Source organism: Condylostylus longicornis, unplaced genomic scaffold, assembly GCF_029603195.1.
Source record: "Condylostylus longicornis isolate FDR11 unplaced genomic scaffold, ASM2960319v2 ptg000074l, whole genome shotgun sequence".
Lineage (NCBI taxonomy): Eukaryota > Metazoa > Arthropoda > Insecta > Diptera > Dolichopodidae > Condylostylus > Condylostylus longicornis.
In genome coordinates, this window is record NW_026578042.1 from 871,654 (window position 1) to 893,858 (window position 22,205).

General features: G+C 24.4%; 1 protein-coding gene across 1 annotated transcript in view; it reads left to right on the forward strand.

Moving 5' to 3' along the window:
• LOC129612521 (ecdysone-induced protein 74EF-like) overlaps window positions 1-22,205 on the forward strand; it is a 128,938-nt gene that overhangs the window by 82,615 nt on the left and 24,118 nt on the right. Inside the window, exons 2-3 of the mRNA XM_055526170.1 lie at window positions 3,978-4,361; window positions 18,270-18,485. Coding sequence (XP_055382145.1) covers window positions 3,978-4,361; window positions 18,270-18,485 — 600 coding nt within the window. The remainder of the gene's footprint in view (window positions 1-3,977; window positions 4,362-18,269; window positions 18,486-22,205) is intronic.

Sequence of the window (22,205 nt, forward strand, 5' to 3'; positions counted from 1 at the left end):
TAAATTATAGGAAAATCAATTCTCTTAAATTTTCTAAATTTTTTTTTTTTAATTAACTAAGATTTTCTTGAATAATTAACATTAATTATTCTTATTTTAGTAATTATTTTTATACTGGAACTACATGCATGTAATTGTTGTGTTATCAAATTAAATTGATTATTTTTCACTGGAATATTAATAAATATTAATTTAAATGGCTCTTGTTGTTGAGAACGTTCAAAATTAGTTTTAATAAAATTGATATATTATAGGTTAAGTTAGATTATTGCGGTGTCCCGAACGGTACACAGCCGGTTGTGATACCGCAGAATTTCTCCTTTTCCGCCGGTAATTCGAACTAGCCCGAGCTCCTCAAAAACGGACTGAAATCCCTAACCTTGACATTCGTTACGTTCGTAGTGCGCCCGAAGAATACTCATTTATTACAAATGAAGTTATTCAATATTCCTCTTAATCGAATATTTTAAATATTTTTTTCATAATTCATTTAAAATTCCGGATATCTTTTAAAAATACATGGTCATTTATAAATAAATATGCATATAGGATTGCATATTGTGTAGGTTTTTTTTTTAATCAATTAAATCGGAAATTATGAAATTAAAAGCACGTCTTTTGTCCCATATTATTAATGTAACAATATAAAAATAAATCACGTTAGAAATCTCACAATTTTTTTCGTATATACAATAAAAATTAAATAAAAATTTTTCAGTAAATTAATTTTTCGGCCCTCAAAATCTAGGCGATAATATAGACCAATATCAAGTAAATTTGAAAAACAAAAAAAATATTCAACACAAAAATTTTCCTAATTTCATTAACAATAACAAAAACAATTTATGAATTTAATCAAATTTTTTTTGCTTTACTTTTGTTTTTCAATTTTCATTTTAAAACAAACAAACACCCACCTTTTGATTTGATTTTTTGGTGAGATTTAAACAGCCAAAAAACCCAATAATAAAAAAAATACCAACAATTACTATTAGCAACTCTACGTATAGTCACTTTTGTGCATATGTTTGTGTTGCGTACATGTAAACTAAGCTATTTTGGGTAAAATAAAATAAAAACTGTTAACGGAAATATAAAAAAAAGGTTAAAAATCCAATAACTACTTCTAATAATTTAATAAAACTTATAATTATAATCGAATCCGCTTCTATTTATTAAATATATATATATATATAAAAAAAATCAAAAATTTTGTAACCTTCAACTTTTCAAAATGCTCCAAAATATCATTTTCATATATACAAATACCATTCGTCATAATAAATGCATATATACATATGTACATATAGCAGTAATTACAATATACATAGCGAATATATAAAATAGTGGTAGACGTTGTAACCATTATAATAAAAAAGAAATATTAAATTACAATAAATGCAACATAATTTTGATACCTGCTATTCATAGGATAAAATGTGAGTATTAGACGTAATTCGATTTTTCTGAAATGTTAGGAAACCATCAATCAAATTATATGCGAATCGCTGAGAGGCTACTGAGGAATGTCATCACGCGAAACGGTTCCTTCCATTTTGCTGAACAAAGCTCTACTCAGCGCTGCTTGTGATTGGCCGAAATCGGATTCGTGGTATTACTGATTTTTTCATGCTCAGGCTGTCAAGAAGTGCAGATGATTTGGTCGAGGCTTTCTCAGTGTTGGAGAACTCAGGTCCAGCTCCCTAAGCGATATCTTATGTTATTCACTTGGAACTGGAATAGTTTAAGTAGGATATGGGAGGCCCGCAATAACCCATAGTTGGCTGTGTTGATCGGATCGGAGGAATTCCTTACCCCATATCTCTATTCAGCAATTTACAATCTATCTACAGGACCCCAAAGCAAGTTATTATTGTAAATTTTAAGGAGTAGAGTTAATTTATTTTCCATTACTTGTAGGACACATGTTACAACAGAACACAACAAACTATTGTTGTATAATTTTCAAAGTTTTTAAATATCAGCGCCATACACGGATTATTCTATTACTAAATCAAATCATATAATTATAAAAAGTTGATATTACAAACGCTGATTCGTTTGAACAACATCAAAGAACAAACTCAGCCGTGTATAAAAAATCTAAAAATTAAATATTTTAGCTTTGTGTCAGAAGCGTTTAAAGTTAATTAATTTTCATTTATAATTCCATGTGTTTTGCTTTTTTCGGGTTTTTTTTTTGTTTTCTTCATTTTCTTTTATTATACCCAATAATCTATAGTGACGTAACAGCGGAAATAAAATTCCGGCAAACTTAACCTACTTACAAAAATTGTTAAATTTTTTTTTTTTTGTATTTTTTTCTTATTCAGTTGTTTTCACGTTTCATATATTCATGTATATCTATATTTAATGTTCGTAAGTTTGTGTATACATGAATAATAACTAGTATGTATTATATAGTATTAAAACTGTTATATAGACTTAACGCTGCATTACATATAAATGAGCATTTAATAATTTTCGATTTAGCTATTATTATCATTTTATTTATTACTGATTTTTTTTATTATTTTTATTACTTTGTCTGCCACTTAACTTTTGTTTTTTTTCCAACATACTTGCATATGTACACATAAATATAGAAATGTAGGTAGCTGTGCCCATAATAGCAATTTATATGTTCAGTTGCTATAAAAATTCATTTTTTTTTCAATATTTTATAAGAAAAAATTACACATATGTCAGGAAATCAAAGCGTGTCGCTTTAATAATAATAATGGTAATAATGAAAACCAAAAAAAAAAGAAAAGGCTAAGACTTAAAACTAATAAGCATAAAAAATTTAATATTTAATTATTAAATATACAATATTTATGAATGGGTTTCTGTTTATATTTTAAATACTAATGTTTAATAAAAAAATAGCATATACCTTCTTGCATATTCTTATATAGGTTTATGTATTGTAATCGGCAATTATAAATTAAGAAATCTTAGAAATATTACAGTTTCCGTACATACACACATAATTATAAATTTTGTGTGGGAATTAGGTGAAAAAAATTATATTTATTACAGGCACTTTTATAAATTGATTTGATTTTTTTTTTTTTATAAAATATTTGCATACAATTTGTTTAAATATAAAATGATAAACTGCATTATTTAGCCTTGATACGAGAATGCTGTACACACCATTATATCTAACATTGGGGCTACTGGTTATAAATATCGGTATAAAATGTATGTGAACAATATATGCAATGCAAAAAAAAAGAATTTTAAAAAATGTAGTGATAACGTGTATTTTTACTGAATTGTACAACGCCACAAAAATTACGATTCTATGAATTGAAAATCACAGCCGCACGTTATTTATGTAAATTCAGCTTATCTGTAGTAATTGCTGAATTGTTCAACGCCACAATAGCTTTGAGTCTATAAATTTAAAATTACAGTTACACGTTATTTATGCAAATTCAGCTTACAGTAGTAAATGTAAATGCTGAATTGTATAATACTGAAAGGTTTAATTAACGGTAATTTAAGATATTCAGCAATATAATTTCAATTGCTCTTATCTGCATTTCATTTCAATTTCAATTAAAAAAACAGTAAATAAAGAAAATTATTCTTTATTAAATAGCATTTTGATCATTTTGGAAAAGTTCATCTACTTGTTAAAAAGATTCTTTTCCTCAAAACGCATGAGCCGTTATTTGAACTTAATACAATTTATCGAAAATACAAATCCTTGACCTGTTAGGGTATACACTTACAATATTTAACAACAAAATTTTTTAAAGCGATCGATCTGGCTAGACATTTTTATTAAAATATTAAATAATAAAAATTTTTATTTCAACACGCTATGAACTTTAAAATTTAATTTTCTTACCAAAAATTTTTAATTTTTAATATTTAAATTTGATTTATTAATATTTGCTTGTATAAATTATTAATTTATTTTATTTCTTCTCTGTCTTTTTTTTTGCAAATTATTATTATTATAGTAGACACAGAAATTCCATTAATAAAACAATCTCCAAGTCCACCGCCACCACAACATCATTTACAACAACATCAACAGCAACAACAGCAGCATCAATCATCATTATCAGCGATAGCATCAGCTGCTGTACAAGCTGCTGCACTTAATATTAAATCAGAACATATATCGGTGAATTTATCAGCTCAATCACCACAACATACAACAAATATTGGACATCAACAACAACAGCAGCAACAACAGCAACAACAACAATTACAACATGCTAGTGGAAATCAACATACTCAACAGAATGCCGCCCAACATCGGCCACTTTTACATAATTTATTAAGTGGAGCACCAATCCATACAACACCATATCATAGAAGCTATTGTACTTCTAGTACAGGTAATTAAATTATTATAAAAAAAAAATTATACAAAATATAACTGTATAGTTTTACATAATATAATTTTTGTCAGATTTTATATTTATCATTCACGTTCAAATATAAATTCAATATAAGATTAAAATTTCCAATTAATTTTGGATTACAAGTAATCAAAAATATTTAAGGATAATCCCAGCGTGAAACTACTTTACAAATCATAGAATGTATAGCTAGAAATCTTGTTAACTTTAATGTACTCTCTAATAATATTTGTTCCTGCATTTCAATTACGTAAGCCGACCACTCGATATTTCCACTTCACGCCGATTATTTAATAAAATAATTTTTTTTCCTTTAAAATTTGTAATAAAAAAACTGGATTTTATCGTATTTGTAAGTTCTACGGAAGCCCTCCAATGAATTTATTATATAAACTTCAAATCTTATACAACATTTTGTCTTAAATAATAAAATAACCAGAATGAAACATAAGATTCACTCATATCCAATTTTATTAAACGCCATACCAAAAGAAACAAAAATTCTTAATAAAAACAAAGAAATTTGTAGTTGGTCAAGTACACTACAGGAACTTTGTTATTCCTCGAAAATAGTGTATATACAAACAAACTTGTAATCTAAATAGTTGAATATAATTTCCTATATTTATATTATGTTCCAGCTCTAAATTAACTTTCTTACTTGTTCTGATTATAATAATGTTTCGAAGTTGTCTCTTGAATAAGGAATAAGGCCACCATTGATAGTCCAGAACTCCATACTGAACTGAAATATACCCCATTTTATACATCTATTACGTTATGACACGCTTTCACACACACCTCTCATCGAAATTGTTGCAAAGTAGCATTACAATGTTGCATACAATTTTATTATACCCTGCCAATTATATTCGTACACAAACTTGTCAATAACCGAATATACTCGAAAGACAAAAGATCCATGTAAATAACAGAAACTATATGGTTCTATACGCATGTCTACAATAGAAAAATTGCACAAAATCAACCGTTACGTTCGCTTTAAAATTTTCTTTTATAAATTTGTATATGAAAAGTAAAAAATCAAGAATTTTAAGAGTGCATAGAAAATATTTTTAAGGATATCCTTTATATCCTTTTGTAAACTCTGTTTTAGTGTTTTTTTTTTTTTTTTTTGGTTCTTATGATTTTTAATTTCAATTCTCAATTTTTTTTTTGTCTTTCTCTTTTATAACCCTTTCTTTCTCTTAAGAGTAAAATTTTTTCTCGTATTGTGTGAACTAAACTTCTTTTCTACAAAATAAAAGAACTGGTCAATGAGCCTGCTGACCCTTAAATGACCTTCCGTTTTAATGAATGATTAATGAACGAACGAACAAAATTATAAAATGTGAATTTTGAAAAAAAAAGAAAAGAAAAATAGAATAAAAAATTAAATTTATGGTTTAATAAGGAAAGGAAATTCAAGTAACATGGGAAATTCCAGTTTTAAAAATTTGATTTTGACATACAAAAAATTTAATCATAAAAATATTTTCCATTTCACAATATTAATTCATAATATATCTATATGTGCATATGTTTAACTCGTAATCAAGATCCAGAAATCGCAGAAACCACGACTCTAAACATATCAAGCAATTTTTTTTTTATTTTGTATTTTAAAATTATTTCTGAAATACGAAGCTGGAATAGAGCCTAGACTATAGAAATAAAATATAAAATTCATAATTCGAAAAAGCTCGATTTTCTGTGTTTAGACTTACCACTGTAAGCAGATGCGCTAGCGAAGAGGACGGCTAAAAAAACTCTCCTAAGGCTGGAGCCCTTCTGTGGTATCGGATCACATACAATTCGTTGGGAATTAAGAAAGGAATCGGAGAGAAGGCGGTCGGAGCGCTGAAGATATTTTCGGGGGCTATGGCAATTTATAAGAATTATCAGGATTATAAAAATTATTTCTTAATCTCAAATTAATTCTTGAATGTGTTTTTGTTGAACTGTTTCTTCTATATGTGCACAGTTCGAAAAAATTCTCAAATTTATTATATATAAAAGCTTAAATATTCGAACAATTATTCAATTCAAAATAAAATATTTTCCCCCACAATGTTATTATTAGAAAAGAATCATATATAAAAATTATATAATATGAAACAATAATATTTACTATCTTAATTTTAATCCTTTCTTCCATAAACATTACATATACGTTCTAATATAATAGAATGATTACGTATAATATTAATAACTATGTATATATCCCAATTAAATATCCCATAATAATAATTTTTGGATTAAAGGAAGAATTCATCAAAGATTTTATAATTCGCTTCAATAATTTTAACTACTGTTATGTCATTGACATTATGTCTTTTAAATCAACTTCTTATTCCGAACGTACCCATATAATCTTAACAAAAACAAAATTGATTTATTAAGCTATATATGCGTCTCATAATATGCAATATAAGATATTCAATATAACAATATCTATAATATATAAGTTCTTAAATTTCATAATAATGTTAAATATTTCAAAGGATCAACAATAATTGTACATATATGAGTATACAAAAATAATAATATTATAACTAACTATATTATATGCATTATCCATTTGAGGCATCACAAATTCTTTCATTTCAATCAATCTCTCCAAAAAAAACCCCAGAAACAAAATAAAAAAAGAAGCAAAATACATAAAAGGAAGATCTAAATTTTAGACGTACTTCAAAATATTATAATGTAGAAAAATATATGCCTGCAGATGTTTGATGATTTAATAGAAGTGATCCCTTCTACATTATAAAATGTTACAGGATTCTTTATATATACAATAAGAAAATAATAATGAAAAAGGATTGGTTACAAAATAAAACAGAAAATGTGCATCTATCATAAGCCAAAAAAAAAAAAAAAAAACACAAACAAAAATTATTATTTAAAGTTAGTGATGCAAAGGATTTTCACATATAATACACAATATTACCTATAATATCCTTATTGTATCAAAAAAAAATAAAATATAAACACAAAATTGGATGAATAACAAGAGTTACGTTGTAATTTGAAACAATAAAATTGTACAAAAATGTGGGAGAAAAAATTCTATAAAAATGCCGCCGTTTCTAATTCTTTACCAACTATACATTATATAAGTATAATATTATCAAAGAATAGATTCATATGAATAAACATTGAAAAGGATTGACAAGGATCTACAAAAAAAAAAAAAACAAAAAATTTTGATGACAAGAATTAAAGAACATCAAAAAAGAAAATTAATAATTTTTGTTAGTTTGGCATGTGGTGTTTTTTTTTTTTTTTTTTTTTTTTTTGTTGAAAAAAAAGTGCACCATACCACCATTCATAAACCATTTTTAAGTGGTTTCATAGGTGGTTTTTTTTTTGTATTCTCTTCATGTATAATTTCATTAAATTATTTTGTGTGTACATTAAAATTGATTGTGATTTCATATTGCATATTTATGAATTTGGGATTCTTTAGGAATTGAAAATTATTGAAAATTGCATCTGCAATAGTACACAATGTCATATGCCTATACTTGAAATATAAAAATTTAAGCTTAAGGACAATATTTTATTATTGTTATATTATTTATTAATGAAAATATTATAGAAGAGATGAATATAATATTTATTCAGAAAATTTACAATTATAGAAAAGGATTTTGGGTTCCTGTACAAATAATGATTGATTTACATTTATTTATTTTGTTCGGCGTGAATCATGCAATTTTATATGCAATTTATTCCATATATATACAATTGAAAATCATGGAAACAGAAAAATTTCAATTCTAATTAATCCTTTTGCGTCTCCATTTATGCTTGGTTTTTTTTTTTTTTTTTTTTGGATAAATAATTGCAATAATTGTATTTGCCAAATAAAAGTATAGTAAAATTTTGAAAAAGGATAAAAATGTCCTTTTGAGCATTCAACATTGTTAATATTCATATTTTGATGATTCATTCGAGGATTAGAAATTTTTTTTTTAAAAGAAAACAAGAAAAACAGAAAGGGTTTTTATAAATTCAATGGGCTATTCATCACTATGATTAAATGAAAATGAAAAAAATAAAATTTTTATTTGCAATTACTGATTTTTTTTATTGTTAATATTTTATGAATATTAAATTTTTGCACATGTCCTTTTTCAATACATGTATATATTATATTGACAACTAATCAGTATTAATGATTTATATTGTATAATATTTTGGAAATTCTAAATTATTATATGAAAGGATGCAATTTTGAATAAAGAATGAGATGCGATCAAAGTAAAATTTTATTAATCCGTATAAACATTTTAATAATAACACAAAAATAATATAGTAATTTTAAATAGAAAAATTCAAATGGACATCAAAGGAGTATGCATACTGTATTTATTTTTGTTTAGATCATCTGCTCCTGAGCTCATATTCTTATATATTCAATACGGTATTCAATAAAAGGTGCATAAAATATATAAGGAATGAGATTGCTATAAAAATTTATTTAAATATATAGAAGGTTGGAATATTCATTAAATTAATTATGAATTTTTGATAATTCATTTTATGGTCCATGGTATTATAAGTTAATACTACTAAAATGTAGAATAACTACAGTAAAATTGTTGTCCAATAAAGTCTAAATCATAAAAAATGAAATAACGATTAATGCTCCTTAATAACTTTCATAATTCCAGAATGACGATTTTAAATTTCAGTATTTAGAAAAATATAAATTTAGCTATAAATTTTCAAATTATTATGGTCAAAGCTGATTCTTACCATTAAATTTGCCATGAAGATCAATTAAAATTAATAAACTCATAAATTTTTAGAAATAATTACTAAAATATTTTCAATAAATCTTAAAATAATTATTATAAAATCTCAAATTTAACAAAAGGATATTATCAGAATTCGAAAACATTTGTAATTTACTCTAGATTTTGAATTTATTTTCTAAATAGTTTAATAAATTCCAAATTCAAATGAAATAATGGAATTTCTATGACAGCCTTAATTTTTTTTATTATTTAAGAATTTGAGATTAGACGCCTTTTTTTAGATTTAAAATTTCTTTTAACAGATTAGGAAATGTCCTTTTTTTTTTTTAAAAAAATAAAATATTGTTACAAAGGACATTATTTTTTAATAAGGTCTTTAAACGCCTACCAAATTAGTAGTTTATTATTGTACTATTAATAGTCAAATCAATAAGGACAATAGTTTGGTCATTGTATAAATTTAAATAGCACAAGTACAACAGAAAATATTTTAATCCATTTATTCTGAATTCTTCTTTAAAGTAGTTTAGAATTGTATTAAGTGATTACATTTTACTTAATTAGGCATAAAACCATTCGGAAATTTTTATTTATAAATATTGTAAAAAAGAGTAACAAAATTTCATTATAATGATTGGATTATTTGTAATTTTCTTCTCATAACAATTAAAGAGGTAAATGGATAAAGTTACACTATCTCTTCAATTGTTAACTAACATTTTGACGAAAATCGAGCTCCTCGAATAGAACATCATTAAATTTCATATATTTTCAACTGTGTATTAATCTTATAGTTAGAAACTTAATAGAAGATGAAATTGACAGTTCATATAGGAGATAAGTAACAAAAAAATTAATAGTTTTACAATTTTTTAATGAAAAAATGTGTCACAGTGCAAATATAACTTAACCACTTTGTTCACTTACCACTTCAATTCTAAGTGATCAAAAAAATATCCGTTGAATTACGGAACGACGATCTTAATTCTCAATGGGAGAGACTTTCCGCTCCTACCAATTCATCTTTCCTCCAACTTCAACTAGAATTTTTAAGTAAAAAAATTAGAATAAATATCCGAAATCAAGCGAATTCAAATCAATATAATAGCCTTTAAAACATATTTCTCTATTAATTTTCATAATTTTGACAAAATTTAAATTGAAAATTCTAGTTGAACATCTGCACATTTCTAAATTTATGTATATACATATGTATTTTAAAATGTGATGTCATCACCAAGGTAAGCTTCATTATTATTTTTATATTAGTTTTTTCTTTGTTCTTTGGTTTATCTGTTCGTCCGAGCTACATACAGACATATATATATGTAAATGATTAATCAAAATGTTACTCTTTGAAAATCTCTACTCGTTCCACGTATCTCATTTGTATGCACATACATACATACATACATATATATATATATATATATAAATATAATTTTTATATCTAATTCCTTAAGGAAAAGAATTAATTTCAATATTCTTGTATATATAAAAAAAAAATCCTTTATAAATAAAAATGAATGATTAAAATTTATTCCTGTCTTGATTTAATGACCATCGTCCAAAAAGGATTAAAAAACAAGACAACAATCTTTATTCACTCGAATATTTTTCGTTCTTTTCTCTTTTATTCATTGTTTAATTCAAATTTATTATAAAGGTATTATTTACAAAAAAACGAAAAAAAAAAAGGACGTAAAATAAAACTTTACTTCCTTGTCCTTTTTTTTTATAATTTTTTTAGTTTTTCGTTTTTTGAAAATTTTGTACAATTTTAAGTACACATTAAAATTTTTTCCATATATATACACAAATAAATGACCGTTGGTCAAGCGATGAATCAATTATCTATCAACTCTCAACCCTTTTTATATAATCTATTACAATTCCAATGGTATAAGGATACTATTTTATTATAATAATAATTATAATAATAATTCTAATCCTTTTTTTTTTTCTTCTTTGCCATACGAGTATTTATTTTTTATCTTATAAAATATGTTTGTATGTATAAATTTGTGTGTGTGTATATACGGAAATTATCAATTGTTTCATCTTGAATTGAAAATGTTATTTACCTTTTTTATTTTTTTGTCCTCCTTATATTCAAGATATCGAATATTATCCTTTACAGTAAAGTTCCTTGTTTATATGCAAATAGGTATAGAATATCGCCTTTTTTTTTCATTTAAATTTTATTATTTATGTGTGTATATGCATTTTAGAAATTAAAATCTAAAGTGGGATTTCAAAAAAAAAAAAAAAACAAAAACTTGAAAATAATTTTTGATTTTTTTTTTAACTTTTTAATTTTAAATTGGAGAAAAAAAATAGTGTACAATAAGGGATGGTACTATAAGAAATTTATTAAAAATTTTACTGTTCTACTACAATATTAATTTAGATTTTTAGAGAAATGTGCGTTCAAATGGAGTATGTTCACCTTTAGAAAGTGTATATACGGAATGACCAACATATGGAGTCTATGTAATAAATTTATTTAATAAGAGTTGAGTTTGAAATAAGGATAAATTTTCCTTCTGAATTTGAATGTGCTGAAATCGAAGAAAATTTTTCTCACAAAAAAAAAAAATTTTCTGTTGTTTATAAATTTTTGGATGAGTTTTTTAATTTAACCGAAATTGGCTACTTTGTGACTTGTGACAATTATGTAACCCATTTAAAAACTTCAATAAGTTTTAATGTTTTTTTAATAGGAATCACGAATTTAGATTATTTCATAAAAGCTAAAGAAATTTTTTTCAAATTAAATGCAATTTTCCAAACAAATTTTGCAAAATTCACCAAATTTTTCAAATAAATTGCATTCCAGACACGCAATTTTCTATATTTTACTAATTGACACTATATATTTTAATAATTGTGAAATTGAAAGAAAAATCTTTAATTTGAAATTTGATTTTTAAGTGCTCAGTACCAAAATATAGGCCTAGAATAAAAATCTTTCGTCTATTATTTTTTGTTATTAATAAAATTTTCAATTTGCATTTTAATTTTTAATTGAACTTTCCGATACCCTCCTTTTTTGCTAGTTCCTTACATTTTTATTATACTCGTATCTTAAATTATTCCCATTTTTATGCATTTACGTACTTTATTACCGCAAATATAATAGAAGTGCTAAAAATTTAAATATCCTTATTTACCTTAAGGTTTAACCTATACTTCATTCATATATCAAAATTTCTATAAAAATATTTAAGAAAGAAAAAAAAGGAACAAGAAATTACAAAAAAAGTAAGAAAAACAAAATGTGTATACTTTTAATTTTAAAAAGAACGCAACTTAATAAAGGGAAGAAAAAAGAAAAACAACGTTATCCTTATAAAAGAAGTAAAAGGATATGAAAATATCCTTACATTGCATAATGACATAAAATTTTAAAAAGTTGACCAATGTCCAGTTATTCATCATTCCCCTTTCTTATTCTTATTAAGTTTGAATATTTTTTTATACACCAAAAAAAAAAAAAAATTTGAAAGGATTCAGAAAAATTTAAGAAAGAAATGAACAATTTTTGTTTGGTTGCTTGTGTTTGCTTGTGAATCGAAACCTTCCACATACTTTTAATAAAAAAAAAAGTTGAATTATAACAACTTTTATGTGTTTATTTTTTTTTATATTTAGATTTTTATATCAAAAAAATAATAATGAAGTTGATGAAGATTATTAGAAGAAAGAAAAAAATGGGAACAAAAAGATTTATCAAGGAAGAAAATATCCTTTTCTTTGTACTTATTTTTTTTATTCAATTTATTATCTTACCTTGGAGAAAGATGATGCTTTTTGTTTGTAACTTAAGTAAATATTCAGTTGGTCAGTTATAAACCAAAAAGTAAATATTAATTACATTTATACGTGTATGCGTATATGAGTGTGCATATTGGATCAAAACGAGTGAATAGCCTTTAATATATGCCTTATGTATTTAACAAGGTATCCTTGAATAGAAAATTAGAAATTTGAGCGCCAATTTGATTATAACTTAAATGTATAATGTTCATATTTTGTATAATATGAAATTTTTAACATCTTACGTAATAGAAATTTAGTATGTATATGAAAAAGAAAAATAAAAAAAAAAAAAAAGGATTTAAAAATTGATCACAAAAAACATCTGCTTTGTTTTCAAATTTTTTCTTGTTTTTCGAACACATATGTAATGAAAGGATTTTTTTTTTTTTCAAAGGTATTCTTTTAATGAAAAAAAAAATCTTCATTTTGAAAACAGAAGTAACAGATTCGCTGACCCATATAAAATTTAATTAATTTTTTCTTGTACTTGAAATTTTTGTTGTTAAGAAAGTTTGGAAATTTGTATAACAATAAAATTGTTTTTGAATACTAGGTACTGTTCAGGCGCCACTTACTTAAAAAAGTTATTTTAGTTCATGAACGTTGAGTGCCATTCAGGCGCATTTGAAAGAATAACTTTCTTTTAGGAATGTTTAATTATCGAACTAGTTACTGCTCGGGCGCCACTTTAAAAATTATATATTTTTTTGCAACGTTCTGCTCGGGCATCGCTATTTGAAAAAAATAATTTGCTGTATTAGACTGTTATGCGCCACTCAGGTATCACTCGCTCGGGCGCCACTTTAAAGGGTTTTTTTTTTTTTCAACCTTCCGCTCGGGCATCACTATTTAAAAAAAAATAATTTTCTGTATTAGACTCTTATGTGCCACTTAGGTATCACTCGCTCGGGCGCCACTTTAGAAGATTTTTTTTTTGCAATCTTTCCGCTCGGGCATCACTATTTGAAAAAAATAATTTGCTAAATTAGACTGTTATGCGCCACTCAGGTATCACTCGCTCGGGCACCACTTTAAAAGATTTTTTTTTGCAACCTTCCGCTCGGGCATCACTATTTGAAAAAAATAATTTGCTGTATTAGACTTTTATGCGCCACTCAGGTATCACCCGCTTTATATTAACTCGCTTGGGCGCCACTTTAAAAATTATATATTTTTTTTTGCAAAAATTTGCTCGGGCATAACTATTACTACTCATAACTATAACTGTTACTACTCAGGCGTCATTTGCTTTAAATCATAATAACTAATACTGGCATATAGAAAACATGTACACTCTTTGAATCTATTTCAATTTTAGTATTATATCAGTGATGTGCGGCACATTAATATAATTAAAGTTGATTCAAACATTGCAAATAATCAAATAAATTCAAATTTGATAAACAAATTTTAAGAATATGAAATTTAATAGCATACATTTGTTGAACTTAAGATCAAAAATAATGTATTGAAATGAACAAAACAAAATACTAATTTTTTCCTCAAATACATTTGTGTATTCTTATAAAAAAAAAAACGCACACCGATTAATCATTTCACCTGTCATATAAATTTCAAAGGTTCAATACGATTTAGAGCTCCGTCACTCAATGCACATTATAAGGCTCATTAATTTTAAAAATATCGAAAACATTTTAAATCATTTTATAAAAAATTTATTTTTACACTTAAAAAATTTAAAAATATACTTGTTTTTTTTATTGTACATATGTTAAAGAAATCCGGAAATCTTCTATCAAATTAATATGATCCTTTTATTGAAATCAAACAAAAATTCTGAAATACCTGCATGAATTAGTATTAAGTGCATACTACAGAAATATATATATTTGGAATCAATTAATTCCTCCCCATATAATGCAATATACAAACATACAAATTAAAAGTAAAAAAAAAAAACAAAATTAATGTGGAAGGACAAAAAAAAAAGAAAGGTGCGCAAAATATTTTTTCCCACGATTATCAATAAAAATGAATATTTTTGAAATTAATGAAAAACATAAAAATTTACAAGGAGTTTTAATGAAAGATGTGAAGTAAGGTTTAAGAATTGGATGCATTTTCCAATAAAATTAAAATGTAAAGTCATTCTGTAAAAAATATTTTGAAAAGAAAAGGGTTACTTTACTTTATTTGCAAAAGAAATTAAAAAATTTTTTTTTTTTGCAAAATCATAATCTTTTCATAATTCATTTCTGCCCTTAAAATGCACCTGAATATATTTTTATGACATATCTGCATTTGGATATTATTTTAATAATCAATAACAGATACCAACAAAATATCAATGTCCTCTGATGCGGTATATACAATAAGAAACATGCAGACAAACGAAGACAAATGGAAACAATTTAAATTTCTGCGACTATGTAAAATGCAACCATAAAATTGCAAAGAATTACAGAGGAAAATTTTATTGATAAAAGCCAAAAGATTCTTGATATATATATATATATAGAATATATATATATATATATATATATATATATATACAAATTAAATAAGAAATTTTTAATTTTATTTTCTTTTTATACAATTTAATTATTAAATTTTGCAAAGCAGATGGTTATATAAAAATAAATGAAGTTGTTTATTGTGTCAGCAAAAATTTATTAAACATATGCAACAAAAAATAATTGCAATTTTCATCAAAATACACACACATACTCAGTCACTCACTCATTAATATAAGCATTATAAAATGTGCCAAAATTGGATTCCATCTGCTTTTAAAATAATATTATCAAAAAATGAAAAAATTAAGGATTTTAAAAAGGATTTTGTATATTGAAGGATTATTAAGTTTATTTTTTTTTTATATTCCTTATAATTTGAATCAAACAACTTTCACATTATATGGCCCTTTTACTTATTTATCCCCACAATAATTTATTAAATGATCTTAAGTACAATTTTGTTACAATTTAAAAAAAAATATCTGTGAACATAATCAAAATATTGTGATCTGAAAATCATTGCTATTCTATTGAATATTAAAAAAAAAATTCGTGGGAGACGATCCCTGTTGTTCTTTTTTTTTAATTTTAATCCTGTATTTAACAAGAAAAAGGTTTACTGTATTCTCTTATTAATTATAACTACTTGTAATCTTTAATTTGGCAATATTGAAGGCTTATGTTTATATATAGAGGTACACAGGCATTCATACAAAAAATTTTATTCAATTATGATCCCTCCGTTTTTGAGTTCTTTAGAATTGCAACTGTAATATCCGCTAATTATTTTTCTTATAACACATGATTTTAGGGAAAGGTTTATTTTTTGATCAGTAAGTTGGAATGTTGAAGGATTTTTGTTTATTTGTCTTGATAAATTTGCAATTGATCGGATACTCGGATATAAAGCCACCAAAAGATGGCAATTTCTTCGCCCAATTTCAAAACAGATGGAGCGATGAATAAAGATACTAGTATGCAGACACTAAATTTCTATCTATTGTTAAGGCAAACACGGCATTAATTGTGCTACCGAGATTCGAATTTCTAATAGCTCTTGGGGATTTGTTTTCTACATTCGAAGCTAATTACCTTAAATACATTGTTTGTCATATAAAAATATTGCTATTATAAATGAAAATGTTAACCAAAATCCATGTAAATGTAAATGTTGACAAACTGTTCTGAGATTTCTATAATTTGAACACAATATTTGATTTTTGATTGGGAAGACAACTAAAGCAATTCCAATTACAAAAACCCTTCTGTATAGGTCATTTTTTAAGACTGGAATACCTCAAATTTTGCCTGTATTCCAAACTTAACTCCTATATCACTAGACTGCACATATAGAATGAACTTAAAATTCGCGATACAATAAAATTTACTATACCTGATTAAAAAGAGTGCAAGTTATTGCATTTTAATAAAAAAAGGACTTCAATCTCAATAAAAACGAATAATTTCGTCCTCTTTGCTTTACAAAACTTGCTTTGATTTTTTAGCAAAAAAAATTTCAATGTATTTTCACATATGATGATTTACTGTTATTCTTATAAATTATTCTTCTTCTTTTGAAATCTAATATCCTGTAAACTGTAAAGTAAAAAGCAAGAAAAAAAAATCCATCTTATTGTCATTCTCTTACATATACGTTAAACATGTTAGTGTCCTTAATTGAACACAAAATGTAAAAAAAAAAAAACATTTTAATCGCAGCATGTGAATTCTTTTTTTAATGCATTTTTCTTTTTCTTTTTTTATTGCAACAAAAAATCGTGTTTATAATCCAAACTCTTGAGATTTTTTGTTTAGAATTGTTAAAGGAATATACGTATACATACATGTATGTATGTATTACCCTTGCATCTTTATTGTGTTGCAAAACTGAACAAATTTCTATTTTGAAAATAAAATCAAAAATATTTTGAATTATTGAAAAGAAAAGGAAAAAGGATCATATACGAGATCTTAACAATTTACTTTTTAATTTCATTTTTCATTTTTATTTTTTCTCCATTTTATTGTCATGAATCCTGTTTGTACGAGTACAAGTATAGTATTAAATTTTCGCTCTAAAAAATTCTCTTTGTTTGTTAAAATGAGAAGATTATTTGACACCAATAACTGTACTTTTAATAAAAAAAACGAAAACGGAACCGATAGGAACGAGTTTTTTTTTATAGATTAACTTAATTTGTAGATTCAATTGATATATTTTTCGTCTAATCTAAAAGAATATAGGAGGGAACATCTGAGAAATATTATCAAATACCGTGCGGAACGGTTATTGAAGTCGTCTTGCGGGATTCTACAACTGTTTTGGGGTTATTTTTGAAAATTATTACGGCAAGTTTGATCAAAAAATTGATCACGTAGCATATTTTTATTATAAATACTTGTAAATTATTAAAATATAAATCTTCAGCCCCTGTAATTTATTTATTTTATAATTTTAATTATCAGCCTATTTTCTGAGGAATTCGGGTTAATTCTAATGAAGAAGAAAGGAAGAAATGCGGCGGTACCACAATGGGCTTGAATCGCCCAAGTACGTAACGTTCAATCACGTGACCTCGTCTACCGAACGTAACCTTACCTATATTATTATTCCCGACTTATATGTTTAATCTTTCAGAATAGAATTGTACTCTCAGAGAAATATAATTAAAAAAATCAAATATTTTGACAATATTTTTAATATTAATTACATATTTGAAAAAAATGTTTTTAATCTCATCCATCCATCTTCTCTTTTTCATTTTCATGAACTGAAAAACATATAATAAAAAAAAAAAACCTAAAAAATAAACAAGGTTCCCTACCACCAAGTCCAGCTGATTCTGGTGTATCAGATGTTGATAGCTCAAGTTCAGGTGGCCAACCATGTAGTGAAGAGATTAAAGCACGTTTGGGTATGCCATCACATTGTCCGGCACCACAAGGACATGTTCAACCTGGTACATTTTTACACCCAAATTTTTATCATAATTCACCACCATTAAGAAATATATGGAATCGTAGCGTTACATGTAAGTATAAAATAAATTATTTTTTCTTAAATATATATAAATCCCTTATGTTCACGAATAACTAGACACGAATGGAAGATATTGTTAAATATGTTATGATAGTCTGAAAATGCAGGAAGAGTTAGACTTATAAAGACATAAATTACGGTGCAAAAATGTGCGTATACGGTACTTGTTTTAGATTAATTTTTACTACTGATTCAAATCTTTGAGAACCTTAAGAAATCAAATTTGTTTCCACAATAAGCATCAGCCATTTTGTATAATTATAGGCAAACAAATATTATTGGTTAAAGATTCTTGTTTTCTACAATAATTATTCTGTTTACATGTTAATCTCATGTGCTCTTTTATAGCTTTTTTTATAAAAATATTAAAATTCTTTTAATTAAATAACAAAATTAATTCAATTTTATTAAAGCTCTACGTAGTCAAACACTTAACAATTAAACAATTCAGCAAAAATGAACAATTCACACAATTTTCATTAAAATAATTTCTCCTTAAAAATTTTATTACGGTAATAAGTCAAAAATACAAAAAAAAAAAGAAAAATTGCTGAAAATAATTTTAAAAAAATTTGCAATTAAATAAAAAAATGACGCTAATTACGACATTCGTTTTGTTTTAATTTTTTTTTTTTTTTGATTTTTAACATTTTCATCAGCGTATTTTTTGCTATTTTCAAGTTCAACTTTGTTTTTTTTTATATGTTTTTGCTTTTCCTCTATTTTTTATTCAACTTCACTATTTTTCATTAAAGAAATTTTAAATATTTCAAGTTCAATTTCAAGTTTACAAAAATGCGAAAAATATAAAAAATGATAAAAAAAAAAAAAGAATTTTTTTTTTGTGAAATAATTCTTGTTTTTTTTTTTCTGTTCTCATCATTTTTCCTGTTTGAATTCTCTTGCCAAGAAACATTTATTTTATTTTTTTTTTTCTGTTGGGAAAAATAACAACAGGAAAACTTTCTTTCGATATTTCTAAAAATATCCCTGACAAAAAACAAAAAACGAACAAAAAACAGAAATAGGAAAGCAAAAAAATACAAGAATTTTGTATTTGCTACTTATTTTTTCTTAAAGTATATTAAAAGTGAATGTCTTAACAGTACAATTGTTATTTTGGAACCTCTCTTATTACTATAAAAATGCTCTTTGCTCATTTAACTCATAAAATTGTTGAAAATAGTTATATTGAGTCACATTGAGCAATATTGAGCAACATTGAGCAACATGCCATTATAAAACAGGAAATTTTAATATTTTAGAAAATATAATTATGTAATTATGAAAAATTGAAGTCATACAATTAATTTTAAAATAACAAATATTAATTTTAATGTTTTTTGTAAATTAATGTTTGAACTAAATGCGCCAACATTAAACCAATAATATGTGGCTGCATAAATTGTATAACATATTATACATATGTATGTCTGTTTATATTGTAATTCAGAAATAAGCATAAGCAGAACACAATTTGAATTTTAATGCTTTGGATATGCCAAAATTTTTGAAAAATATGCAAAAATTTCAACATTTTGTAATGATCTTATCGAAAATACGGCAATCATTTGCACCATTTCTATAAGATATTGTCACTTTTTAAAAATTTATTATGTGTGTATACACTTATTTTATGATCATCAATTCATAATTGTAAAATTTATTCAAGATATTTTTATATTTCCTAATTTTAATTTATTATTAATTTTATAAAAAAACAAAAAACAAACAAAAATTATTTATGATAATTTGAAAATATTCTTCAAAAAAAAAAATGTCATAGCTTTAGAAATGCGACATTAAAATGTCAACTTTATATTATGATATTCAAAGAAAAATTTTATAAAATAAATTTTTATAATGCAAAAACAAAAAAAAAAAATAAACCGAAAAAAATTCCCCAAAATATTTATAAGACTCTAGAGACTTAAAAAGTATATACTTTTATTGTTCTGAATTTTTTAAATAAAACCAAAATAAGAAAATCAAGAAAAAAAAAAATAAAGTCTATTTATACACACATATGTAAATATATTAAGAAATTCAGGAAATTCGAAAATATGTACAAATACAGACGTGAGCACATACATATGTGCATATATGTATAAATGCACATATTTACAAAAAATAATGCTTCCTCATACAATTAATTTACATACCAACATATATGTGTGTATGTAATTTATATAATTATTCATAAAGCGTGTATATTAAATAGTAAAATATTTCTTGGATATTTAAGAAAAAAAAATTATTCTTATTTTAAACAATTTTGTACTATTAGGAAATTTTTTTTTGTTTTTTAAAAAAATTGTTTATTAAACATAAAAGTTTGCGTGTACAGCAATAAAAATAGGTAATTTTTTTTTTTATTTTTCCGTATTTTTTATTTATTTATTTTTTATTTTCTTGTTCCTTTAAGAAAAATTTGAAATTATTTAATTTTTCTCAAATAAATTCCAAAAATATTTTAAAAATAAATTTTTTGTTTCTAGTCATATCGTTTACTATACAAACACTCATTAATTACGCGAAAATTTAGAAAAGAAAAAAAAAAAATTTTTTTTTTTTTCAGTAATAAAAATTATGAAAAATTATTTTTGAAAAATTAACAAATTATTTTGTACCTAAATACATGATATTTTAGAGCATATACAATTCTTATAGTATACACAAGAATTAGAAGAGAAATGAGATGGCGAGGAGAGAGAGATTATATTTGTGTACATAGTGATAAAAAAATATTCGTACACCGTTTCATTTTCATTTTTATAAAAATTTTTATCTTTAATATTTAAAATTTTGTTGTAACTACTTGTATATATGTGTATTAAGATTAAAATTACGCAAAACAATTTTTCGTTCATACGTATACTTATTATAAATATTTGTGAGAAATGTGACTTAATAAATAATGTGACGTAATTAATTAAGTCATGTATGCTTGTATATTATATTTTAATATCAAAATAATAGGATGGCATTCGAATTGCCTTACATATAATGAAAATCTTATCGAAAATATGACAATTTTTGTACAATACTTATAGAATACTATCACTTTATGTAACGCAATTAAATTGTGATTCAATTGAGTCATATTCTGTAGTCAATATTGTATTTCTTCAACAAACAGAAAGCATAATCGTAGATCATCCCTCAGTTACATCTTCTATCTACTTATGTCATAAAGTACAATTATAAAGGAAAAATGCTGCGATATTCTTTAAGAAAATTTTTAATAGTTTCTCTGACATAAAAATTTCAATAATAATGTATCACTCACTGCCAATAACACAATTCAGTTAATACGTTTATTAGGTATACTGACGATACTATCCATATTTAAGAAAATATTCATGTACTTACGTATATTTTAATTAAACAACTTAATGTTAGAGATCTTTGAAACGAAATTGTTTTTTGTTATACTGGGAGGAATTCAAAATAAATTTTCAAAATTTTAAAATAATTGTAAATTATTTTCTTATTTATTTTCTTATTTATTTTCTCTTATATATAGAACATTTTCATTTTACTGGAGGTAACAAAAATTTCTCATATTATAATCTAAGTTATCTAGTGCACAAGTGCTATAGAAATGAAATTAATTATATACAAATTTGATTTCACTTATCTCGATTAAATATTCTATATTATACAAGGAATTATTCAAAATATATAAGTAGATAATCAGGAACATAAACAT